General features: G+C 51.6%; 1 protein-coding gene across 1 annotated transcript; it reads left to right on the forward strand.

The window, feature by feature from the left end:
• Positions 1–3,457: 3,457 nt before the first annotated feature.
• Positions 3,458–26,563, forward strand: PTGS1 (prostaglandin-endoperoxide synthase 1). The gene is made up of 11 exons (XM_075560447.1): positions 3,458–3,526; positions 3,617–3,706; positions 10,920–11,036; positions 11,446–11,586; positions 11,777–11,920; positions 14,270–14,451; positions 14,573–14,656; positions 15,980–16,226; positions 18,336–18,622; positions 24,136–24,283; positions 25,459–26,563. The coding sequence occupies exons 1-11, from the start codon at positions 3,520–3,522 to the stop codon at positions 25,812–25,814; spliced, it is 1,803 nt and encodes a 600-aa protein (XP_075416562.1). The 5' UTR covers positions 3,458–3,519; the 3' UTR covers positions 25,815–26,563.
• Positions 26,564–27,146: the final 583 nt, after the last annotated feature.

The following is a 27,146-nucleotide window of genomic DNA, read 5'->3' on the forward strand; positions in this document are numbered from 1 at the left end:
AGTCTTGGAAGCCCACAGGGCAGTTCTACTCTGTGGTATAGAGTTGTTATGAGTTGAAACTGACTCACCGGCAGTGAGTTAACTTCAAACATAGCCTGGCAGTGCCAGGCCTTGGGCATGTTGCCACTTGGTGTTCCAGAAGATGGTGGCTGGGTCTGTACCTGTACTTGTACAAACGTGGGTAAGTCATCTTAGCACTCTCTGGGCCTCAATTTCATGTGTCTCTGTCACACAGAAAATAATACTGACGTCATTGTGTGATTGTGCATGTGAAACACACAGCCCTCTGCCAGGCACATTGTGAGCATTCAATAAATAGTAGGAATTATTACTTTCCAGTAGGACTGGTGGTGCAGTGGGTTATCTGTCGGGCTGTTGACCACAAGATCAGCAGTTCAAACCCACTAGTGCTCGGTGGGAGAAAGAGGAGGTTTCTAACTCTCATAAGGATTTACAGACTCAGGAAACCACAGGGGCGGCTCTTCTCGGTCCATGGGCCATTATGAGTCAGAAGTGACTTGAGGCAGTGAGTTTGGGGGTTGTTGTTATTTCCTCAGTGCCCTGTCCTGCTCTGGCACTGAGTAGGTAAAGAGAGAGAAAGTGCTTGGAGAGACACTGGAAGATCTCAGGCGACATCATAATTTTAACTCAGTTCTCCGGACTCCCCTGCTCAGGCTCTGTTTCCATAAAGTGAAGAATTAGCACTGTGCTCCCGGTGGACATGGGGCATGGCCTCACAGGTCACCGCATTTTGTCCTCAAAGGAACTCTTGTGAGAATGGAATTATTAGCCCCATTTACAAATAGGAACCTAAAGTCTAAGAAGGTCAGTTGGATGCCTAAGGTCACATTGAGGGTTGTTGTTGGTGGTGGTGCTGTGTGTGTGTGTCCCAGTTGGGATTTGAAGAGATGTTTGGTTGACTCCTGAACTTTCTTGTCTGGCTGAGAAGCTGCCTGAAGAGGTGTGGCTGGGTGGAGCACCCCCCATGAGTGATTCAGGTTAAGAGTCAGCTCTACTGGGTGGGGCTTCACAAGGGGGGAATATGTTTGTAGGCATTCCAACCCAGAACCCCGGTTAAGAGTCAGCTCTACTGGGTGGGGCTTCACAAGGGGGGAATATGTTTGTAGGCATTCCAACCCAGAACCCCGGAAGGCCCCTGGTAGGGTGGGCAGGATGACATGTCCTTGGTGTCGAGAAGAGAGAAACCTCACCCCATGTCACTAGGGGGTGGAAGAGCAGCGTATACTCACCTTGACTAGGAAGGGCTCAGGATCTAGGGTGAACCTGGACCTGTAGGGGTGTTGGAGGTCAATGGACCCAGTTGGAGAAGACAGGAAACTGACACAGGCTGCTGACTGCTTTGGTGGCAGTCACAGTACATGGATGGGTTGGCAGTTACAATTCTGAGCCTCGCCTCAACCTTTGCTGTTGCATAGATGTCCCATATTTCCTCCCCATCCATCCAATCATTCCTCATGGACACTTGTTCATTTCTCTCAACCAACCACTATGCGGTGGACGTCCTCTACCAACTGGGTCCTAAGAATTAAAGAGTGACCAAGAGGTCACTGTAACCAGAGGAGACAGCAGGTGATTTTTTGGAGGACACCAGGACTGAGTCTTGCTTGATGAGTGGACATTCATCATCAGGGATTAGGAAATCACCATTGGCACTTAGACCACAGACTTTGGAGTGGGGAGAGGTGACCCTATGCTGTAGCTCTTTTCCCAGGGAAGAGGCAAGGGCTAGGAAGAGGCAAGGGCTAGGAAGAGGCAAGGGCTAGGAAGAGGCAAGGGCTAGGAAGAGGCAAGGGCTAGGAAGAGGCAAGGGCTAGGAAGAGGCAAGGGCTAGGCTCTCTCCATGGGTCTCCACTGATATGCTGGGCCCCTCCCTTGAGACTAGCAAAACCTGTCAAAATCCACATACCACTCTCCCCCCCACCCCCCCTCAACCTGGTCCATTCCCCAGGTCTTCCCTGGATATTACCACCAGCCTCTGAAACAGGAGTGTTTTTCTCCATACCTCTGCTTCTTGGAAGGGTCAGTGTCAATCCGTTCCAAGTCCTGACACATCTGCCCCATTTTTCTCCGATCTTTGTTTGCTCCACCCCTTCCCCTCTGCTTCACCCTGCTCCCTCCTGACCCACACTCTGTCTTTAGCCGCTGCACCAGCACATGATCTGTCCCAGTTGGCCACTGGCCTTGCCATTCATCCACCTCGAAACCTCCAGTCTCAGAGCCAGACCTCAATGAGGGCTCAGTCACTGCATGTCAGCACTGGACCCATCTCCAGAGACCACCTGATTGAACATTGCTATTGGTTCCAACAGGGGAAACAGAGGCTTGGGGAGGTCAAGAGAGTTGTCTAAGGTCACATCTAGATTTGAAAACTCAGTTTTTCTGACTCCCATGGTAAGGCTCTGCCTCCCAACCCCAGGACCACACACGTGTTTATTTCAGTGCTGGGTGGGGTGAGAAGAGATGCTGGCAGGAGGTAACTTGCTGGGTTCAGGACCTGGAGGGAGGGAGGAGCTGGGAGCTGAAGAGGAATCTAGTTCAAGCTCTTCTCTCCTTTCATGGCCAGAAAGCCTCCCTATTCCCCTTCCGCCCCACCCCCCTAAGTTGACCCCGTCCTTTTGTGCGGATCCTTCCAAGACTCCAGCCTCCTCACCCTGTAGGGGCAGTTACTAGAGGGCTGGATCTGGGGTCAAGGGGAGGGCTAGAGCCCCCTTTGCTCTCCCTGTCTACCCCGTAGGAGGCAGCTTCTGGTTAGCTTGTGTTCAAGTGGACCCCGGGAACAGCTCATTCCGCCTGGAAAGGCAGAGGTGTTCCCTAGCAGATCTCCCCTTAAACCTGGCATGGTCGCCACCCTGGGCCAGGGGATGCCGCCTGGGAGCCAGCACGAGGCCTCTGCTCCCTCCTGCCAGACCTTCCAGGCTCTGAGCACCGAACACTAGCTGAGTGTGGTGGGGAAGTTGAGTATAGATGCGAACCCTAGGTACCAGAGAGGGTAAGTACCTTCCCGGGTGGCACAGCGAGTAACCCACAGCTCCCAGACTTGGAGCCTGTTCTCCAGGTTCTGACAGCAGAACCACCTGTGGAGTTCGGTGGCTTCACAGGGCCAGTCCAGCCCTGCGGGTTCTTGAAGGGGACCGATGGTGTGCTGACCTGGCTGTTCTGCCCCTTTCTACAGTAGGAGGGCAGGGCGCGCGGCTTAGACCCCTGCCTCCCAGCCAGCCAGACTGAGCCTCAGTTTCCAATCTTACAAACGGACGCGACTCAGGGATTCCCGGCAAGCTCCTTCTAGGCCCTCGTGCAACTAATTAATAACGTGTCCCGGCGGCGGTGGACAGTGGAGGTGACAGCTGGAGGGAGGGGCGGGGGTGGAGCCAGGGGCTGGGTGGGGAGGGGACGGGCAAGCGGGCCAGAGCCCCGGCAGAGTTGGAGACGCACCACGGAGTCCACTCCCGGCGTCCAGCACACACCAGCCGTCCGGCACCCACCAGTCGTCCGCGCGCCATGAGCTGTGAGTCCCGCCCGGGAGGCCGGCGCGCCCAGGGACCCGGTGAAGCTTGAATGCCGCCGGGCTCAGCACCCTGTCTCTCTCCCTCTGCAGGGCAGAGTCTCTCGCTCCGGGTCCCGTTGCTCCTGCTGCTGCTGCCCACGCCTCCGGTCCTGGCAGTAGCTTCCGAGGCGCCTGCGCCGGGTAGGTGGTCCCCTCCTTGCCACAGGGACCCCCTACCCGACCCCCGCCCCGTCCCTGGCCCTCCTCCCTTCTCTCCTCTCCTGGACAGTGGGGCCCAGCTTCCCTTTTCTGTCCTGCAGGGGGAACGGGCTGCGGAGGCAGTTGGGGGGTGGTTTCTAAGACTGGAGGGGCACGATCAAGGGTTCTTTTCCGGGAGGAACGGCGCAGCAGGGAGTAACTGAGGAAGAAGGAACTGCCCCCTACTTTTGCTGGGCCCCCAGTTGTCTAAACTGCCTGGGGCTCACCACCCCATGTTTCCGTGGGGGCCCCTTTCGGAGGAAGCAGGAGGCGCCAGGGCAAAGTGGGTTCAGAGAACTTAGGCTCTTCAACTTTTAATTTTGCGGGGACTCATTCTGACGCCCAACCCCCAGTGCAGATGGGTCTCCCCTGGTGAGGGCCCCCAAAAAGCAGCCCCAAATAACCAGATAGGTGGTATGTGTGTGTGTGTGTGTGTGTGTGTGTGTGTGTGTGTGTGTGTAAATACAATTATGGAGTTGGGTCTATACTAGAGGTTAAACCTTATGCAGTTGAGGAAACTGAGGCTCTGGGAAATTTAAGAATGTCTCAAAGCTCACCCTGTCCATGGTGGGGCCAGGATTTGCAACCTTTGCAAGCAAGGTTTTTGCACCTAGGGGGAGACCCGAGTGCAGCAGCTAGTTGACACCCCTCCCTCCTCAGTGGACCCTGGGCTCCTTGGGGTTTCATCCCCTGAGGATGACAGGGAGAGCCCAGGCATGTTAGATCCCGGCCTCTGCTGCATGGCTCCTGCCTGGGAGGTTGCAGGTGAAGGAGTCCTCACCTACCCAACCTCTGCTCTGAGCTTCGTGTGTGTGTGTGTGTGTGTGTGTGTGTGTGTGTGTGTGGTGTGGTGTGTGTAGGGGGTAGGTAGTAATAGGGGCACTTCTCTGTAAAATGAAACCAGGCTTCTTGTAGGAGAGAATGTGACTGCTGAGTGGTGGTGGGGAGCATTGGGGGAAGCCAAGAGAGAGAGGGGAGGGTGTTCCAGGCCAGGGTTTGGGTCTGAGCAGTGGTCTGGTCTGGGGGCAGAAGAAAAGCGATACCCGTGTGGCTATCACTTCACAGTTGTCAGAACAAGGTTGTGTGCATCTATGTCTTAATGCCTCCACAGCCAGCGGTGTGAACCCACTTGTTTAAGACCTCCAGTGAGCTGGGGACCAGCCAGGCTGCCCAGACAGCCCATATGATCCTGACCCCTTATCAGCCCCTGGATCTACCCTGCACTTCCTCTGTGGCCCTGCCCAGTCATAGCCTGGCCCTTCATGCATGTGGGGCCAGCCCTGTTTGGCTTCCTCTGTCTATCCCGAGCACCCTAGGAACTGTGTGGTCTGGGCCATTTTTCCGTTTGGCCTTGCCCACTTACCTTTATATTGTAAGTGTTTAAATGGAATTGTTTCAGTCCACAAACATTCCTTAGGGCTCGCTTTGTGCCAGATTCAGGCTGGGTCCTGGAGATAAAGAAAGGGAGGAGCTCAAGTCTGATAGGGGAGACAGCAATGCCAACAGCCTGTCATGCAAGAAGAAACCCTTGAACAAGGGGGGCAGACGGGTGTGTGGTGAACGCTGAGGGTGGTGAGTGCACCATGGCACGTAGGGCTGAACAATGAGAGGAAGATGGGCGCTTGGGAGAATAAGACAGGAGGCTGGGTGACTTGTAAGGTCAAGACAACAAGGGCTTTTGAAGGCCAGGGCAAGGAGCTTGGCCTTTCGTGGGGAGTGTGAGTGTGCTGGGGAGTGAGAGAGTGAGGGTAGAGAGATGCCTTAGGGGGATGAGACTGGAGGCCAGGAAGCATAAGGAGCTAATGCAAGGTCAAGGGCAGAGCAGATCACAAGTGGGATGTCGGGTCAGAAGGTTTGGCTTACTGCAGGACTTGATGATGAGCCGAGGCCCAAGCTGCCTGAACTTTTGCCTCAGGAAGCCAACGCCTGGTTGCTGTCCCTTAGAAGGGCAGAGGAAGCCTGTTCTCCAGGAGGTGAGGGCTGCAGGGAGGAGTTGGAGCCCAGCTTGGAGTGCCAGGCCATACCAGGGACTCTTTGATGCCCAGGCTCACCGCCTGTATCTCCTGGACTTGACCTAGCACCATTCCCCTGGGCTAGGGATGGGCACACAGCTCCCTCTGTACCAGGTAAGAGGCCTGAAGACCAATTACCCTGGCATGTGGGGCAGGAGCCCAGCCGATGCCAAGGCCCTCTGTTGCTTACTGCCTGCTGCCTCCTATCTGCAGCAGCAGCTGGGTCTGTGGGCTGGGAGGGGGCTTCCTGTCCAGCTGGGCTCTTTCAGCTGCTGGTCTCCCTTGTCTAGGCCTGGTGTGGGGGTGCTGGTCTTCGGTGCGTACTCAGCTGGGTATCCAGGCTGGACCCTGCCAGGCTTGTCAGAGCCTTTGAATGCTCTTTGGCTGCCAGCTAATCATCTTCCCCACTGGGCTATCTTGGGGACTTCATGGGAGCAAGTGGTAAGTTCTTGCTGATGGGGTGTGGGAGGGTGAGCAGCATAGTGATAGAAATCATGGAGGATTGATCCTTCTCACTGAAGGAAGAAGGGGGCAGAATGTCAGAACAGGGGTGCTCAGAGCTTCCCTAGATAGACTGGAAAACAAATGTAGAGTCTTGTTCAAGGACACACAGCCAATGAAGAGCAGCTGCTGACCGCCAGGTCAGCAGTTCAAAACCAGCAACTGCTCCGTGGGAGAAAGATGAGGCTTTCCACTCCCATAAAGAGTTCACAACAGGGGTCCTCAAACTACAGCCATGCGGCCCACTGAAGACATTTATCTGGCCTATAGGGTGTTTTGGCCCGGTTTGTTTTTTTTACTTCAAAATAAGATATGTGCAGTGTGCATAGGAATTTGTTCATAGTTTTTTTTAGTCCGGCCCTCCAATGGGTCTGAGGGACAGTGAACTGGCCCCCTGTTTAAAAAGTTTGAGGACCCCTGGTTCACAGTCTCGGGAACTCATAGTCCTTAAGAGGCGGCATCGGTCGGATGGCAGTGGGAGTGAGTGAGTGAGCACCCAGGGGGGTGGCACACCTGGTTTGTGCTCCACTAAGAAGGTTGGCAGAAGGAATGCACCCCGTGGTATCGCAGAAGAAAGGCCTGGTGAATTGCCTCTGCATGGTTGCAGCATTAGAAGATCCTAGGGAGTGCAGATCTATTCTGAAGCATGTGGGGATGCCATGCGTCGGGATCTACTCTGTGGCAAGGAGGCCTCCGGTTTTCTAGTGTTTGAGTCAGGGGCACTTGTTTGGTGCCTGGTCCTGAGCTGGGTTTTGGGACTGAAGATGAAGTAGACCGAGTACCGGAATTTCTGCATTTCTCCTTCCTGGTGGCTCACTCTGTAGGCTCACTCTGCCCTCCGCTGAGCACAGGACTGGGCTGGCATGAAGGCATGCAGGCTGTAGGCTAGACTGAACGATGTCCTTCCGTACAAATAGCTCCCAAGGCTGGGGTTGTAGGAGGGGTTGGCGGGCAATCCCTCTGGGGTCTTGGTTTTATTCATTCAGGATTTTTCAGGTTCAAGTCTTGAAGAAATGATGATAGACATACCTCACCTGGAGTTTTTTTCCCCCTGGAGATTCAGGTGGCCGTCCCTCTTCCTCCCTCCGCCAGCTCCTCTAGGATCATGGGGAAGAGAAGCGTGCTTAAGCCTTGGCCCTGCCATTTGGGAGCAGTGGGGCATGGGCAAGCCTCCTGCCTTCTCTGAGCCTGTACCCCTCGTCATGTGCCCTCCTGAGGGGTGCTGAGCAGGTCAACCAGTAGGAGGCATCTCAGACTCTTGAGTGAGAACCTGCCTTCCTGGTCCTGCTGTGGTCAAGTTCATCCTCCAGAGGGCGACACCCAGTCTCCTCTCCACTCACCCTGGCATTCCTGGGGCCTCAGCAGCAGCTGGTGTCCTTGTTGGGGAGAAGTTTTCCTGTCCTGGGGCAGCTGATGTTTATGGAAAAATGGCGGGGAGGAGGGAGGGAGGGAGGGAGGAAGGGAGAGAGGGAAAGCTACACTGCCGGTCTGGGAGGCGGCCGCCTCCCTTCTCTCTGTAGGAAGGGGATCTGGGCAGCTCCAGGTTCCTGCTTGGGCAGGACTCTGGAGGGAGAGCAGGAGGGCTTCATGCTAGACTTCAGAGCGAGCTGCTGAGGGCAGGGAAGTTTTTGTGGCCAAGCTGGAAGCAATCCGTTTCCTTACTCAATTTATTAATTCAACATGTATCTGTAGTGCTCTGGCCAGTACACATGGGCCCCTCAGGCAGCTGAGTATCTCCCAGACCTGGTTGGAGATTGTTGGTCGGTGGGACCACAGAGCCCCACATAGAGTCTACAGTTGGGGGTAGGGAGGGGAGGCGATGGGAGAGGGGCAGGGAAGGTAGGACCCCATCTCTTGGGAGCTTACAGGGGAGAGGAGTGGGGTAGCATTGGAGTCTGTGGCCAGCATGAGGGCGAGCAGGGGTATTAGGGAAAGTAAGACGTGGAGACTCAGTCCCGAGGGTAAGTGGTTTGGAGGAAATTTATTCAGAAAGGGCAACCGACTCATTAAAAGTTGAAGACCTTTCAGCCTTGGGCTAAGGGAGGAGAGGAACTTCAGAAATTCCATGAGTTATTCAAAAGCACCAGCCAATCTGAGGGAGAAGGACAAGGCTTTGTAGCCTTGGAAACGGACAGGGGCAGCTCCACTCCAACGACACAGTCCTTATGAGCTGAAATAGCCTCAGTCGCAGTGAGTTTGCAGTTTGGTTTCCTGTGGTGGCGGCCGGTGGTGGGTGCTTTTGAGTCGACTCTGACTCATACTGACCCCCCAGGGGACAGGACAGGATCACCTTCAGAGGGACTTCTCGGCTGTGAGCTTTGGGGAAACAGCTAGCCAAGCCTTTCTTATGAAGCTCGGGGGCGGGTTCGAACCACCAACCTTGCAACTCGCTGTCATGTCCTGTGCTTAACCATAATGCCACTGGGGCTCCTTTCTACTGATCTCAGAGGAGAACTGGGCCTTTGTCCATGTGCCCGGTGACTGGCAGGACTGGACCATTGATGACAGAGGGCCTTGTGAGGTGTGGGGTGCGGGGAGCTGGGCAGTAGGCAGTGAGTCAGGCAGGTGGGGGGTGTTGTGAGGAGGAATGAAGGCGGCGAGCTGAGCCACGGGGGAGGAATCCTTGCTGTGAGGGGCTCCATCCCGGCGTCAGCTGTGGGAATGACCCTGAGCTTCCATTTCTGGGCCTGGGGGAAGGAGAGGCAGGGGTCCTGAGGTTAGGGGCAGATTAGCCAATAAGCAAGGCATCCTTATGCTCAGTCATCCATAGTGAACCAGTTCACTTTTCTTGTTCATAACACCCAAGGTTCTGCTCCTAGGTATGACTGGCATCACTTTGTTTCTCCCAGCCCCAGGGCACCTTGTGACAGAGCCAAAGCCTCTTATCCGGTAGGCAATCCCTGATGGGGATGGAGGACCAGCCAGCAGGATGAGCACAGGCGTACTTAGTCATCGGTAGTGGATATTCCCCGTGCTCTCACCACACTGGGCTCACCTCGCTTACTTGGTCCTCTGCCCCTGGTCCTGGCTGCCAGCGCTGCCTGAGTCAGCCCGATAAGGTCTGTGCATCCTGCCGCCTTCCTGCTGGTCTCGCCCTCCCGTATCCTTGCCAGGGCCACCCTGATGCCCACTTCAGGGCTGTGGGGAGCTACCAAGGCTTAAGCAAAACTGTTGGCATGATTCTTGTCATTTTCCAGGCGTGTCTGTGTGTGTGCGCGTGTGTGCGTGTGCGTGTGTGTGTGTGTGAGGGAGAGAAGGGGTAGTGTCTCGGGTCCTCTCTGAGGTAGGGGCTGGGAGGAAGGAGCCTGTTGTCCAGGAAAAGCCCCACGATGTGAAGTCAGGTGACAGAGACCCAAGGAGTCAGGTTTTGCCCAACCTTATGTCCTCTGAACCAGAGTCCCTGAGACAGCTGACCATTTCATGCCAGGTTTCTCCCCACATCTATTAGCCTCTTGACCCCCAACAATCAGTTTACAGAGAACAGAAGTTCCCTGTGTTGCTGGCACTGAGCCCAGACCCGGAAGCATGTGTATGTTTATAGAGGGCGCAGGCACTGGCTGGGGAGAGCTGGGGAAGAAGCCTGCCACCAGGAGCCCTCCCTGGCTCTGCTCTCGGCCTTGGCCAAGGGGCCACGCCATTTGGGATGGCTCTGCACTGCGTGGTGGACCCACATCAGCTCCAGCACATCTGCGTTGCTCGAGGAATCTCTGAGGCCGTGAGCTCTGGGTTAGACAGGAGGAGGAACTCCCTTGTGGGGGTTTCTCCATGAGGCCAGAAGGCTGCTGCTGGAGTCCCACCTGCTCGCCCACTCACTTAGGAGGTGTTCCAGCTGCTTCTCTCCCATGAGATCCTCAGCCCCTGACTTTCTTCAGATCCCTAAAGCCCCTCCATCCCCTGACTTGGACTAAGGCTAATTCATAGCCCCTCAAACTCACCCTCTGCTCCACACCTATAGAAGGCTTTGAACTTGATTGCTGACCTGCGTCAGTGCAGAGGGTGTGCGTGAGGGGTCGAGGCAGTGGGGCTGGGGGGACTCGCTGGGTTTCCTTCTTTCCTGGTCTCAGTTTCCCCATCTACAAAGTGGGAATTACTGTGCCTGCGTTTCCTCTCTTTTCTGCCAAAGTGGGGGTGGCAGGGTGGGAGCGAGACCTCACAGTTCTAATGGCCAGGTGCTCACCCAACCTGAGAGACCCACACCCCTGTCCCATTGTGGAACCCCACAAAACCAACCCTTCCTGCTAAGCCCTGACTTGACAGGAAGTGAATGGCCCCTGCCCTCAAGCCCATACTGCAGTCCCTTATCAGTTGTTTCCTAGTCTTTGAGGCCACTGCCTGGAGTCGAGACTGCTGTCCCTGGCCTGTGGCAGCAGCAGGGAGGGAGGGCACTTCCCCTGGGTCTTGTGGGGGGCCAGGTTGGAGCTCCAGAGGTGGCCCGCAATGGCAGGGCTAGGGTGCTGTGCTGATTGTTGTGGCATGAGGGAGGGTCCTTAAGGGGACCCTGCCATCCAGAGAGGGGTCACTCGGTGACTAAGGGCAGAGTTGGGACTTGAATACACACCTTTGGTCCTGCATTTACCCACCCAGGGCAGGATGGGGGTCTGGGGGCCTTCCTACGGTCTCTAATGCCCATTTCTCACCCACAGTGAATCCCTGTTGCTACTATCCCTGCCAGCATCAGGGCGTCTGTGTCCGCTTCGGTCTGGATCTCTACCACTGTGACTGCACCCGCACGGGCTACTCTGGCCCCAACTGCACCATCCGTGAGCTGGGCCTTCAGCCCCTACCCCCTTTACGCCCCACCCGTACTGGCCCCCTGGCTCCTGGGTTCCTCCTCCCACTCACCTGGCCCTGTTGTCATTCTCTTTCTAATTCTGACCCTCTCTCTGAACAACTCCAGCGAGCTCTCTCTCCCAGCACATCCTTCATCCTAGTTCTGGGCTCTGCAGGGAGTCTTCACTGGCCAGCCCCCACCCTGGTCCCTGTCCCCTGTCCTCATTTTCGGTTCTGACTCTGACATGTGGCATGACTTCCAGGGAGCCATTCTTACTCACTTGCCCCATATGTCTTCCCTCTCCCACCCGGGCCTTCCTGCCTAGCTCTCACCTTCCTCTCAGGCTACCCTGGTCCTGCCAAGAGGGCCCAAACTGACTGTCTCCCATCACCCTGCAGCTGAGCTGTGGACCTGGCTCCGGGTGACGCTGCGGCCTAGCCCCTCTTTCATCCATTTCCTGCTGACCCACGGGCGCTGGTTCTGGGAGTTTATCAATGCTACCTTCATCCGGGATATGCTCATGCGCATGGTACTTACAGGTAGGTGGGGGGTAGGCTCTCCTCTAATCAGATGGAGAAATCCTGCCCATTTTCGGCATCTGATAAGGCCAAGGGGTAGGGAGATGGTGCTAGGTCATGGTGAGGCAAGTCCCAACTCAAGAGGGAGCAGGGAAGGGAAAGTCACTGAGGCTGGGAGCCCCCTTGTCACTCACATTTTCACCCTCTGCAGTGCGTTCCAACCTTGTCCCCAGCCCCCCAACCTACAACTCAGCACATGACTACATCAGCTGGGAGTCCTTCTCCAACGTGAGCTATTACACCCGTATTCTGCCTTCCGTGCCCCGAGACTGCCCGACACCCATGGGAACCAAAGGTAATGAGATAGGGTGGGTGGATGGGCTTAGGGGTCACAGGCACTGTTCTCTTTAGGGGAAAACACAACCCAAGGGGAAAAAAGAACAATTACTGGTCCATTTCGCAGACGGGTGGACCAAGGCAGGGCAAGGATATATCCCGAACCAGGGAGGAGGTCAACCTTGGACAACGAGGACAGGAGAGGGTACTGAAGGGTGCCTTTCGGTTCAGGTCACCCAGAAAGCCGCTGGTTGAGTCAGACTAGTACTTTCATGTTTTCATTGTGTCACATTGCCTGAAGCTTGTGTACTGAATGGATAGGACCGGGACCCTGCTGGGGTGGGGACAACTTGAAAAGTGGGAAGGAAAAGCAAATGTCCCACGTATTTTGTGCTAACTCTGTGCTATAGAACCCTGGCGCTTGGTCGGTCCCATGTTGGACTGCTAAACACAAGGTCAACTGTTCAAAACCAGCAGAAGCTCCAAGGTAGAAAGCTGAGACTTTGTATTCCCGTCAATGATTTGTTATCATTGTTGTGTGGTGCCATTTAGGCAGTTCTAACTCATAGCGACCTTATGCACACCGAACTGTCTGGTCCTGCATCCTCCTAATCGATCCCCGGTCAGAGCCCATTGTTGCAGCCCCAGCATCAGTCCGTAAAGCGTTAGAGCCCCGGAAACCCCAAAGGGTACTTTTACTTTGCCCTACAGGGTCCTGTTGGTTGGCAATAAGTTTGCTTGGTCTGAACTCTGTCCTTGGTTTTTACTAATGTAAACAGGTTCACATATTTCACCAGTATAGGGTATACACACACAAATAAGGAACACACACACACACACACACACACACACACACACACACACACACACACACACTCACCCGGAGTACCCAATACTGGTCTCAAGGATCCCTGGTAGTATAGTGGTTATGCATTAGTCTGCTATCTACAAGGGCAGAAGTTCGAAACCATCAGCTGCTCAGGAGTAGAAAGCCTCATCTTTCCCTCGCAGAGCAGCTGTTGGTGGTTTCAAACAGCTGACGCTGAGGTTATTCCCATGCTTACCCAACAGTTCCAGACTGAAGCTCGTGATTACCATTCTGGTGGTCAGTATATATTTAGTTACTATTTGAAAAGTAGGACTGATTTGCCGATAGCTGGCATTGTGTTGAGTTCTCTTTGGGGGTGCTTGATACTCCTTCCTGCCAGTGGTATCCAGCTGAGCTTCCCGACCCAAAGAAGGTTCTATGAGTGTTGAAGATTTGACATTAGCCTTACAAGAAGTTTTGTCAGGGAATGCCTTTACCAGCATAGGGAGTTCTGCAGGTCCTTTCTGCTATGGCATTGGGTGCCGACCCAGGTACCACATATATGATCAAAGAAAGCCTCTCAAGTGCTGATGCTCTTAATGCCCATCTTAACCCCCGACACAGGGAGCCCGGTATCATTGGAAGCAGAGGTGGCAAACTATGGTCCCGATGATGCTAAATCTAATTGCCTCCTGCTTTTTCCGAATATTTTCTTGGAACATCAGCACATCCATTTGCTTACATCTTGTCTATGCCTTCTTTTCCTGCCGAGTTGAGTAGTTGGCCTGCAAAGTCTAAAATATTTATTGTGGAGATTTTTGTAGAAAATGTTTGTTGATCCTTGCTTTGAAAGATTCTCCCTCACCAGTCAGCTGCCATAGTTTTCATTCTCTCATGTCACCCTCAAAGCCAGCGAATAAGATAGACACCACGTGGCCTGCTCTCCAGCTACAGGGATGGAGGCTCAGAAAGGGAATGCCTTATCTGTGTGCACACATGTAGTCAATGGCACAGCCAAGTTCAAGCACAGGCGACCTTGCCCCAATGCCAGGAAGTTCATGTTGGTTTGTTTCTTTTGAACCATTTTTTAAAAATGGGAAAATTTCAAACATGTGTTAGAGTCAGTCTGCTGACATCCTATATACCCATCTCCCAACTTTAATACCGGGCCACCGTTCCCAGGCTTTACCCTGCAGACCCATTCCCCGTCCTCAGGATGCTGCAGGACTTGTCAGCATTCTGCTCTGCTGTGCTTGGGGTCACCGTGAGTCAGGGGACTGACTTGGTGGCAGCCAACAACGATGACGACGTTTCCTCTACACCTTCTCACCTTATTTTTCTTCAGAGGAGCAACAACGCAAATTCTAGTTGTCATGCTATTTTCACCCATAAATACTTCTAAGGTCCTTAGAAGAGAAGAAAGTGCAGGGGGCAACTGGTGGGTGATACATGGCTTGGCAGCGGCCTCTCTGGGCTTCATGCTTGGGCCAGTTTGGCCTGGGGAGCCCAGAAGGCCCAGACAGGTGGCCAACTCCTGCTCCTTTCTACCTCCCCAACCAGGAAAGAAACAGTTGCCAGATGCCCAGCTCCTGGCCCATCGCTTCCTGCTCAGGAGGAAGTTCATACCTGATCCTCAGGGCACCAATATCATGTTTGCCTTTTTTGCACAACATTTCACCCACCAATTCTTCAAAACTTCTGGAAAGATGGGTCCTGGCTTCACCAAGGCCTTGGGCCACGGGGTGAGTTCCTTGGAGAGCGGGGGATGGAGGGGACAGGTCAGGATTTCTCAGTGCTTGGCACAAGCAGGTCATTGCTATGGGCCAGGACCAGGACATCTGAGTATCCCCTCTCTGTCCTCAGGTAGACCTAGGCCACATTTATGGAGACAACCTGGAACGTCAGTATCAGCTGCGACTCTTTAAGGATGGGAAGCTCAAATACCAGGTACTGTTGGATCTGGGATTGGGTTGATGGGAAAGGCCTCCGATGGTCCCCGTGGTAAAGACTGTAGGGAACCTGGGCATTGTCCTGAGATGGTCAGTGGCAGGAGCCAATAGTGGACTAGGAGGAGAGACCATCTGGGGACAATGGTCAAACCTTAGGAGAAGTCCCCAGGCACGAGAAGCCAATGAGGAGCAGATGTGGCCTTTTATCTCATTCTGGGGAGTGGATTTTTGAGGCTCAAGAGGAGGTGGACATTTCCAGGCTCCATTTATTTATTTAGTCATTCCGCAGGAGTGATTGGGCACTACAGTGGGCTTGGCCCAGGTGATAGCGCAGGAAACATCATAGTTAACTGGGGGCACCCATTCAAAATATTTGATCTGCCTTTTGATTTCATAACAGTTACATAGGAGAAATAGATTCATGTGCCTGAGTTGTTGTGAACATATCTGAGCGTTTCCTGATAACGAAAGCATCCGTTTTCTAAAAAATGGGATTTAAATGACATAAAAGGAGCAGTTATTTTCTTTATTTACACTGGCTGCATTTTCAAGTGTTCAAGAGACTTAGGTGGCTAGCGGCTCCCAGACTGGACGTCACAATGGGAACAAACAGAAACAAAAAGTGTCCTGATGAAGCTTTAGGGCTCACAGTAGACTCTGTGTAGTTATTGGGCAAATAAAGAAATGACCAAATCACGAATCATGCCTGTGACAAGTGCTACCAGGGAGAAGCCCCAGGGCCACCAGAGTGTTCAGAGATCGGGGAGCCATCACTGGACCATTACAAAGGAACGGAGACCTGCATGAAGGATGAGGGCAGGAGTTTGGAAGGCAAAGAGGGGGAGGGGCTTCCCAGGGGGAGGGGGTGCATGTGCAAAGACTTGCAGGTGGAAGCAGCTTGGAGGAAAAGAAGGGAAGTGTTGCTGAACCTACTGGTTGAGCATAAGAATGATTCGGAGAGACTGGAGTTTCTTCCTGAGCAGAGAGGGGACCTGGAAGGGTTGACATCAGGGAATGGTACGAGATGAACCTCTTTTAAAGGCTTGAGCTGCTGTGGGGTGGGAGTGGGCGTAGAAAGCCCACTCAGAGGAATCCAGGTAGGAGATGAGGGATGCAGATGATGGTAGTGGGGGCAGAGAGAAAGGGTGCAATTTTAAAAGAGATCTAAGAGGTAGAAGAGGGTGGGCAGCATCCCTGCTTGGGGCTAGGGGTGGGGGGGTTTGTAAGTAGGAATAGGAAGGGGTGAGCTAATAGAAAGGTGTGAGTTGTGGGCAGGAGTGGTGGCCTGCTGTCCCAGGTTACCAGGTGGCCCTCTCCATAGGTACTGAATGGAGACATGTATCCCCCGTCGGTGGAAGAAGCACCTGTGTTGATGCGTTATCCAGCGAGCATTTCACCCCGGGACCAGATGGCTGTGGGCCAGGAGGTGTTTGGGCTGCTTCCGGGGCTCATGCTCTACGCCACAATCTGGCTGCGCGAGCACAACCGTGTGTGTGACCTGCTGAAGGCCGAGCACCCCACCTGGGATGACGAGCAGCTCTTCCAGACCACCCGCCTCATCCTCATAGGTGAGAGCTCCCAACGTGCCCTGCCCTGGACAGCCGTGAGCGCTCCCCCAAGATGTGCTGACTAACTGTACGATCTTCACAGAGCCCTTCACTTTGGGGGGCCTCAGTCTCTAAATCCACTCACTGGGGAGACTGACAGTTGTACAGATTTGTTGAGAATGAGTGGGAGGAGATAGCAGGCTTCCAGAAACTGGACCGTCAAGATTACCTGGTTGTGAGCTGGGAGACTGATAGCAAATCTGATGAGCTATGCCCAATTTCTGTGATACTGCACCAGGTGATGTTCCCAGCACGTGTAGGGACAACTCCCAGCTTGCCCGGCCTTTGAGAATCTTCCCATTTCCTGCCCTGCTTGTATCTGCCTTTCTGGAAATCAAGAGCTTTGGGATAATTTCCGAGCAGGATATTTTTGTGTCCTTTGGTGAGTCTGAAGCTTAAAATGTCAGATGGTTTCCTGCCTGGGAGTTTGGCCTCTGACATCCCTGTCCAGGTCCTGTCCTTTCTGAGTCACCAGTAACCCTCTCCCCCCACTGTTACCCGTCACTGGGCATGGCTGGCTCCAATTATAGTGCCTGGTTCACTGGAGCCTGGAAGAGTAAGGCTTTGGGCATAGGAATGGCCTGGAGAGGGAGAGAGGCTAGTTCTGAAGTCCCAGCACTGGGAGACCTTGACTCGAGGAGGTGGGGGGAAATCTGTGGCTTGAGGCTGCCCAGTACAATCAAGGGTGACTAGGCTGTGAAGCAAGGTAGGGACGACTCCCAGGACATCCAATACATCCAAGGAGACTCTGGGCCAGATATTGTTCTTGTCAGGGAAATGAAGCTTCAGAGAGGGTCAGTGAAGTCTCCAAGGTCACTCAGCATGAGGAGGCTTGAGCCCAGGTCTGCCTGCACTGAAGTTCATTGCTATGGTAGAGGACTCTTGGGAATGGAGAGAGGTTGCAGATATCTTTTGTGATGTGTGAGCATAGGGTGGGGAATTACCCCTTGCACCTCCATCTGATACTGTTTTTTCTAGCTGGCCTGCACATGTCTCGTCACCACTCCTTATATGTGGGGCCCTGGGACAAGCAGTCTAGAGACCTTGACTGTGAACTCTCATCTTCATAAACAACTCTCTGAAGCAGGCTCTATGATTATAGAGATTTTACAGTTTGGGAAGTGGAGTTCAGAGAAACTAAGTGACACGGTGGAGTTCAGAGTTGGGGCCAGGTCTAACGATTCAAACCCAGTGGCCACTCTTTCCAGTGACTGATGGATCAAAATATCACTTCATTAACAATCTAGGTGACTGGTTTTCAGTTTGTTGCGGGCTGCTCAATTTGTTTCTCCCCTGCTTCTGTACATGGTCATGGGCTACTGAGAAGCAGAGAAGGGGGGTAAACCCCCCCCCCACCACCAAAATCTCTTCTTAGGCATTCTTGCATATAAAAACCTCTAAGAAACAGAGTTTAAAAATATATTCCAAGCTAGGTTTTCCTCTTGGGTTCTTAGGTTGTACAAATGGCCCAAGGCTTGGCTGCTAACCAAAAGGTGAGCAGTTCGAATTCCCCCAGAGACACCGGTCAGGAGCGCAGTTCTTTGACACACGGGCTTGCGTGTGTCCGAGGCTTCTTGTTGTTTCCCGTGTTCTTCTCCTGGCGGCAGCAGCACCTCTCTGAGTGGTTTCTTCAAAGTCCCCTCCCCTCCCCCCAACCTCCGAGGGTGACAGCACGCTGAGAAGCCTCACTAAGTCAATCCTCTACTTTTCCATACTTTGTGGCCTCTCCATCCTCTTTAATGAGCTGTAGTTCGTGGCTCCTTCCTTTGTATGCCCTGCCTAGCTGGGCCACCTTTGGAACTGGGGGGTGAGGATGGGGGCGGGGGGGGGGGGGAGGGCGCGAAAGTGCCTGGGGGGCTGTTCCTCCTTCACGTTCACATCACGTTACAAAAAAGACAGAGTGAGAAATGGCCCACTCCAATGACATCTCACTCACCATGACAGCAAGGACAACAGGCCACCGGGAAGCAAAAATCACGCCAACACCTTTCCGGCACTGACTTGATTCCCAAGCTGGGAGTCTAAGTCAATGTCATCCGCCGCCCCTCTCCCCGCCCGTCCCCTGCCCAGGGGAGACCATCAAGATCGTCATTGAGGAGTACGTGCAGCAGCTGAGCGGCTACTTCCTGCAGCTCAAGTTCGACCCAGAGCTGCTCTTCGGCGTCCAGTTCCAGTACCGCAACCGCATAGCCGTGGAGTTCAACCAGCTGTACCGCTGGCACCCGCTCATGCCGGACGCCTTCAGGGTGGGCTCCCGGGAGTACAGCTATCAGCAGTTCTTGTTCAACACCTCCATGCTGGTGGACTACGGGGTCGAGGCTCTGGTGGATGCCTTCTCTCGGCAGCCTGCTGGCCGGGTAAGTCCCGGGCAGCCTGGGAGGGCTTGTGGGCTCCGAGCAGGGGCAGATCTGGGTGCCCATGGCAGCGCTGCTTCTGTACAGGCAGCGGATGCCAACCTCTGAGAGCTGACTGGGAGCCTTCCTCCAGCCATTCTCCTGTTCATTCAGCCACTTAGCAAGGCCAGGCATTGTTCCGGGTCCTGGGGGAAATAGTGGTGAACAAGACCCCCGGGCCTCTTGCAACCTATACTCAAAAAAGGGACCATTTCCTTGCAATTGCTAAGATCCTCTGAGCACTTGCTGTGTGGTAGGCACGGGCACATGGTTAATACTTTCTCGATGCCATTGAAATTAGAAACCCACGAGGGGAAGCATAGTACAAAGAGCGCCTGGTGTGCTGGGCGATCAGGGTGGGGGCTTCTGATCCAGGTTGGGGGCTATGGGTTAGGAAGTGACATGATGGGTAAGGAACTGAGCCGAGATCTGAAGTAGGGATAGTGGTTTCCTTTGGGGAAGAGAGCATCAGCGATAGAGCCAGGACACCATGGGCAAGGCCCAGCGGCCAGAGAGCAGGTGATTCGAGGACCAGGATGTTCAGGGTACTGTCATATATGTGAAAGCGCCTGTACATACATAGTATGTGCTTATTAAATCATAGGCCTCTTTTTGGGGGTCTTACCGGCTACCTCCCAAGAATTCCTTTTTCCTGACTCGGAAGCTCCCTGATCCTTCTCCTGGCTCTCTGATGCCATAAGCCTCGTCCTTAACCCTTGCTTCTTTCTCCTCTCAAGCCCTACCAGGAAGTTGTGGCACCATCTGGATTTTGGTTTCCTCCCAGTCATTTGAATGAACTTAGCATATTGTGTCACCCATGGGCAGCTGCAGACTGGTTTGGGCGTCTGTTCTCTGTGGGGGCACAGATGCACAGAGATAGTGGTGTTTGTGTGGTGAGGTGTGGTTTCCAAAACATTTTCAAGGAATGCCCCTGATGATATGTGTGGAAATGATGTGGCACAAGGCCGCCAGGGTACGGGACTGAAGAGTGATAGAGCAGGGTTACCTTGATCACCATCACGCAAGGCTCACGACCTGGGGGTTACTATGTGGCCCCACTGTAATAGCTGCTTTGCATACTTTATCTCCTGGCACCACACCGCTGTGAGGCAGATGCTATTGCATTTCCCCGTTTTTGCATACATGCAACTTAAGTCACATCTACAGCTTGCAGATGGTAGAGCCACTATGGTGACAACCTCTCCTTATTTGGCCCCCACATACATTTTCATCCAACCGGGCTTTTCCGCTTTCCTATCACCTTATACCTTTTCTACCCAAACACGACCCTTCCTTAATCCTACGCACTCATTCTGAGCAATAGAGTCTTCTTTAACCCATGCGCCTAAACTGTTCTGAACCAGAATCTTCTGAAGTCTCCTTTTCCCCACCAGGGTACCCAGGCTATAGTCTATGTTTTCTTGCTTCCAGGGATATTATAACAACTTGCATTACACTCCAAGTTTAGTTTAAATTGGTTTAGAGATTATAATTTTTCTAGGAAAATGTTAGCTCCATCCCTGCTAGCTTACAGCCTTTCTTCTCCTGGGCAGCTTAGCAGAAAGAGGAGCAAGAACAGGTCGCCGTCCCCCTGTTCTATGATGGGCTTTGTCTGGTCTGAATGGAGTGACTTGATGCTTTGTGTGTGACGCTCCTACTCCATCCGTCTTCTTAGTGGTGCCTTGTACCTAGGGCTTCACTTTTTATATTAGATGCTCAATATTTTTTTGTTGAATCTCAACAGAGAATGAAAATAAATAGGAACAGATTCTTGAAAAGACCACCTCCCACAAGAAAAATCCTAGGACTAATAGAGAAAATTAGCAAAGTTACAGGGTACGAGGTCAACCAACAAAAATCAGTTGGGAATCTGAAAGGGAAATAATTTTATTCACAATAACATCTAAGAGAATCAAATACCTAGGAATACGTCTACCCAGGATTGCGAAGGACTTACACAATAAAAACTATGAAACATTGCTGAAAGAGATCAGAGAAGACTTAAATAAATGGAAAGATGTTGTATGTTCATAAATTGAAGATTTCAGTCTTAAGCTGTTATTACTACGCAAAGCTAGCTATAGATTCTATGTAATTTTGACAAAAATTGCAACAGTTTCTTCTACAGAAATGGAAAGACAATCCTCACCTTATATAGAATGGCAAGAGGCCCTTAATAGCTAAAGCAATGTTGAACGAGAAGAATAAAGTAGGAGCCATCACTCTTTCTGCTCTTAAAAAATACTACACAGGTGATGAAGAATATTAAACATTGAATACACCATTGACTTCCAGAGGAACAAACAAATATGTTTGGGAAGAAACATATAGCCAGAATGTGGCCAGAATGCTCTTTAGGAGCAAGGATGGTAAAACTTCACATCTCGCATACTTTGGATGTGTCATCTGGAGGGACCAGTCTGTGGAGATGAACATCATGCTTGGTACAGTAGGCTTAGAGATGGAATGACACCGTGTGCGCAACCGTGGGCTCAACTATAATGGTTATTGGGAAGATGGCATCAGGTAGTGTTTCGTTCTGCTGGACACAGGGTAGCTATTGAGTTAGAAGCCCCTCAGTGGCACCTAACAGCAAGGACACAGATATCGTCATAAAAGCAGCTTGTTGCTGGTATAACAACCGATACGTATTGTTGTTAGGTATTGTCTAGCTCGTCCTGACTCACTGCGACCCGATGTACAGCAGAACGCAGCACCGCCTGATGCCGTGCCATTCTCACAGTTGCTATGCTGAGCCCAGGGTTGCAGCCGCTGTGTCAGTCCGTCTCATTGAGGGTCTGCCTCTGGCTGCTGCCCCTCCACTTTACCAAGCCTGATGTCTATTTCCAGGGACTATGCCAGATGGCATCTCGCCATCCCAATGAACTAGGATTGAATGTCCAGAAATAAACCCACACATCTATGGTCAAGTAATTTTTGACAAGGGTGCTAAGTTCATTTGATGGGGTAAGAGTGTATTTTTAATCAACGGTACAGAAAATGGAATTTCCACGTGCAGAAAGATAGGAGAAGTTTACTCCATGTATTAGGTATCCATGCCTCACACCGTGTACAGAAACAAATGCCAAATGGACTAAGGACCTAAATGTACAAAGTAAAGCCGTAAAATTCTTAAAGTAAAACCAGGGGCAACAGTCACGCCTCGCTTCCCCAAATAGGTGATCTAATATAGTAGTAAAATCACACACTGTAAAAGACAAAATAAGAAATAGAGTCTCATAAAAATGAAAACTTTTTGCTTATCAAAAGACTTTACCAAAAAAGTGAAAAGGCCAGCTGTTGGCTGGGAGAGTGTCTTCAAAAACCATACTTGTATAGCAGACAATAACCTAAAAATTGAAATATATGCCAAACTTGGACAACTTATCAACAAAAGGATATTAACCCAATCATAAAATTGGGTTATTCAAGCAAAGAGCTTGAATAGACACTTCATTAATGAGGACATTCAAATGGCCACCGAACATCTGAAAAGATACTGAGAGCCAGTCGTTCACGCCCCAAAGCCACTGCCATTGAGTGGATTCTGACATATTGCAGCCCCGTTGATCAAAGTGTTTAGTAATGGCAGCCAGGCACCATCCAGTGCAAATTAAACCAGGGCAGAGCAGACTAGCTCATTCGGGTTTCCGGGACTGTAAAGTTTTACAGGAGCAGACAGCCTTGTCTTTCTCCCAAGGAGCAGTTGGTAGTTTGAACCATTAACCTTGTGATTAGCAGCTCTATACTTATCCCCCGTCCCACCTGGATTCCTTCATTGGCCATTAGAGAGATGAAAATCAAAACCGCAGTGAGAGACCAGCTCGCTTTCACTGGGAAGGGTAAGGTTTTTTGTTTTAAGAGAAGCAAACCTCAGATAATAACAAATGTTAGTGATGATGCAGGGAAATTGGAGTGTTACCCATTGCCGGTCGCAATACAAAATGGTAAAGCCACTGTGGAACGTAGAGCAGCAGGGCCTCAAGATATGAAAATTACAATTACTACATGACCCAGCAATTTCACTCCTAGGTGTGCACCAAAAGACTTGAAAACAGATGCCCCAACAGAGACTTGTATACCAGTGTTCACTGACTGGCTTATTCGCGATGGCCAAATGGTAGCAACAGCCTAAATGCCCACCAACAGATGAATGGATAAACAAAACGTAGTACAGCTAAACAAGTAATACCACTCAGTAGGAGTACTAAAGTCTTGACTTATGCTACACTATGGGAAGACATTATGATTTGTGAAATAAGCCAATCATAAAAGGATAAATATTGCATGATCTAACTTATATGAATAGACAAGAAAGGGCAAATGCATGGAGATCGAAGTTTGTTAGCGGTTACCAGGGTGGGGAGAGGGAAAGGTTGGGGGTCAATGATTGAAATATTGCATTGATTGCATAACTAATTATTCTAATGGCTGTCAATAGGTTGCATGTCTGAGCTTGCAAAAGTTGGGTGATAGATATATTTATGACAATAACAATGACAACAAGTAGCCCTGAGTTAATCTTTAAAGAGTAAACAAAGACGCCTTCTTAGAACCGAACTATAGTTTCGCTTCCCTCAGCTCGCATTAGGCTCTTGTAAAGACTGTCTCCAGGGGATCAGATTGACAGCAGCACTTGGAAGATTAGGTAAGACGTTTAAGGGGCTCTGCATCTCTGTGAAGGAGAAAGAGAATGTAACCGGATCGACTGAGTTGCAGATATAGAAACTGTTGAATGGGTGTAGGTAGGGGCTTTAAAGAGTTTGTGGACAAATAGAATGGAAAAGCAATGGAATTTTTCCACGGACTTTTCTGTAGCCCCTCGTATGTTTTGCTCTGCATATTTTTAATAACATCAAAAGAAAATTAAAAATATATCTTTAAAAGTCACCGAAGATGAATGATCTCTGTTCTAAAACATTTTAGGTGAGCCATAAAGTGGATTTCTTATCTGATTTCCCCCAACTCCTGGCACCCCGAACTAGTATTCCCTCCTCTTTCTCTACATATCACTGGTTGGTGCAGACCTCCTTCTGTCTCTCATTTCTAGAGCTGGGGCTCCTACCTCTTCAGCTTCGGTTCTTGGCTTTGGCAATGCTGGCCTTCTCTTGGGTGGCAGAGTCTTCATTGTTGAACCTAATTGATCCAGAAACTTCTTCCGCAGGACCTGGGGGGCTTTCATCTGGAACTAAAGAAAGGGGCAATGGTGTGAATGTGTGAACTGTTAGGGAGGTTCCTCCAGCCCCACCGAACACTTCCAAGTTGGGAAAACAGATTCTGTGGGGGGTCCCTGAGAGAGTATGACCGTGGCAGCGTAGGGCCAGCTCCCCAGCCTTACGTCTGCAGGGCTGAGCCATGTTCTCTTTTCCAGCTCAGGGAGGAAATGGGGCCTGACGTTCTTTTCCTAAGGCCCTCCCTCAGACTACAGGACAGCCGAGGCTGGCTTTCCGACTACATCTGTGCTCATCTCTTGGCAGATTGGTGGGGGCAGGAACCTAGAGCAGCACGTCCTGCACGTGGCCGTGGAGGTCATCAAGGAATCTCGGGAGCTGCAGCTGCAGCCCTTTAACGAGTACCGCAAGAGGTTTGGCATGAAGCCCTACCTCTCTTTCGAGGAGCTGACAGGTGAGCGGCGCAGCTGTTTCCTGGACACGATGCTTACCCTCGGAGGAGTCAAATACAGTGAGGGAGAGACATGGGGCTTAGGTGACGGGGGCCGTATTGTGTACACTTGGGTTTTATGATGCCTCAACAAACAAAACCCTAACCGGTTTCCATGGAGTCACCCCATCTTCTGATGGCCCTATGCATGTCAGAAGCCAACACAGTGTTTTCAGTGGATGGCTGTTCAAATCTTTCTCCCGATGCCCCTGTGGATGAAGTTAAACCTCTCAGCGTTGGTTAGCAGCCACGCATGACATAATCCAGGATGTCTTATTCTGTCTAGTGCTTCCTAAATGCCCACTTAGGGCTCGGCTACACAGGAATCATTCCAGAAACGGAATCAAAGCGCCAAATCCCAGAGATGAAGATTCTGGGAGTAAGCTGGGTGGTGCACAAAAACCTGCATGTTTGAGATCTCGAGGTGTTGCGTGGCTAATTTGGGGGATGCTTGCCATAGACAACAAAGGATCTTTGAAGGATTCTGAGTAGGATGTGACATGTCTATGATTTTGCATTAATGCCCCAGGGAGGCTGGACCTGAAGAAGTGCTCAATATTTGTTTAAACTTGATCCCTAACTGTTAGCTTGTATGCTGTTCCACAGAGTGAGAGAGATCTTGGGACCAGCCGAGTTTTTTACACTCCTCAGAGCACATATTCCTTAATTTATATGACCCGAAGTCCAAAGTGGCAGAAAAAAACACGCTGTCACTGCACCTCTCTGTGAGCTTGGCCCAGTTCTTTGGGTTTCTGAGCTTCAACAGAATGAAGAGGTGTGGACTCAGATGCGGTTCTGAAGTCTATCCAAAAAGGGGTAGCCTCCTTCCTGTTATGATGATCAGGTAATTAGGGGTCAAAGCAGTAAGGTGACTAGTTCAAGGTCCCATAGTGTGGGGGCAGATCCAAGCCCCTGGACTCTCTTCTGTAACACATTCCTTACCGACATCCAGCCCCGAAAGAGAGTCTGTGTATGTTTTTCCCAATGTCTGCCAGAGGCTAGCTCATGTGCCCAGCTGCTCAAATGGCTGTTGTGGTCTCCCTTACTGTCCTCAGTAAGAGAGGGCTGAGGAGGTACCCTACTTCGATTGACCATGCTGGCTGCTGCATGGCTTTGAGGCTAATTTCTGTCTCTTTCAGGAGAGAAGGAGATGGCGGCGGAATTGCAGGAGCTCTATGGTGACATCAATGCTATGGAGTTCTACCCGGGGCTGCTTCTGGAGAAGTGTCTTCCGAACTCCATCTTTGGGGAAAGTATGATAGAAATCGGGGCTCCCTTTTCCCTCAAGGGACTCCTAGGGAACCCCATCTGCTCTCCGGAGTATTGGAAGCCCAGTACATTTGGCGGGGAGACAGGTTTCAACATTGTCAAGACTGCTACACTGAAGAAGCTCATCTGCCTCAACACCAAAACCTGCCCCTATGTTTCCTTCCGGGTGCCCGAGCCCAGCCAGGAGGACACGTCTAACGCAGAACGACCATCCACGGAGCTCTAAGGGGACAAGGCAGCAACGTTCTCAAGGATGGAGCTTTGTGCTTTTGACCCCAAATGCCGGGGCCAGGCTTGGTAACCTTAACTGTTGGGTTCCTGTTGGGATTGACATTCAGAACTTTTAATCCCTGACCTATTATCCGCGCTCCGGTGGTTTTGTCTGTTCCATTTTAGAATACTGAATTCCTGGCTAGTCACCCAGAATGTTTGAATGGTTCTCATTCAGCAGGCCGCAACTCTGTGCTCCTGGTTGACAACCGGAATGTCAGATTGAGGATGGATTTGGAATGCGGTCATTTTAGAATGTAAAGTTCTCACTAAAGCAGCTAGAAAGTCAGGGGGTTCTTATTTTGCACTCTAGACTGGTGGGTGGCCCTCCAGGATGGGGCCTTTATGATTGGTGACCAGAAAGTTCCTGTTTGATGATCCCGAACAATGGCTAAATGTCCATAACCTTCCTGATCTGAAAGGCTAGGACGATGATTTGATTTATTTTCCTGCTCAGTGAGGTAGGCAGAGAGCAGGAGAATCTAATATCCGACAAGAACGCATTGCCCGAACCTGTACTGAGGGGACAAGCAGGTGAGGTGTTTTTCCTGAGACATCGACTTCGATCCTGGTCTAGTGATGCAGAGAAAAAAGCTGGACTCTTTTTGTGCCTTTGTGAGGGAACCCCCAGGGCTTGGTCCCCATCCAGGTCCGGAATCACGGCAGCTGCTTCTTGGGGCTAATAAAGTGCTCTTTCAAAAGTTGCATGCGATGCATCTCTTTTGTTCCTATCCTCAGGAGCAGCGACATGGAAGTGGCTTTTCTCCTGGCCACAAGCTACGTGTAATAGGGTGGCAGAATGAGACTTTCTGCTGGGATCCCTGGGGTCTGTCCCGGCCTAGATGTTCCACCACGGGTGCGTGCATCTCTCCCGGGGCAATTCCCAGCGTGTTCCCTTATAATAGAGGACGGCCCAGCCCCAGGAGATGTAGCTCTCAGTTTCTACCACCCTTGCTTCAAGAGAGTACAACAGAAACGAGGGGTCTCTGAGGAGAACGATTATTTTAAAATAATTTTATTGGGGGCTCATACAACTCATCACAATCCACACATACATTCACTGTGTCAAGCACATTTGTACATTCGTTGCCATCATCATTCTCAAAACATTTTCTTTCTACTTGAGCCCTTGGTATCAGCTCCTCATTCCCCCCTCCCTCCTGTCCCCTCCCTCATGAACCCTTGATAATTTAGAAATTATTATTATTTTGTTATGTCTTACACAGTCCGATGTCTCCCTTATAAACAAGCAGCCATCTAGCTCAGAAGCAACAAAGCGTACCAGCCT

Source organism: Tenrec ecaudatus, chromosome 10 (genome assembly GCF_050624435.1).
Source record: "Tenrec ecaudatus isolate mTenEca1 chromosome 10, mTenEca1.hap1, whole genome shotgun sequence".
Lineage (NCBI taxonomy): Eukaryota > Metazoa > Chordata > Mammalia > Afrosoricida > Tenrecidae > Tenrec > Tenrec ecaudatus.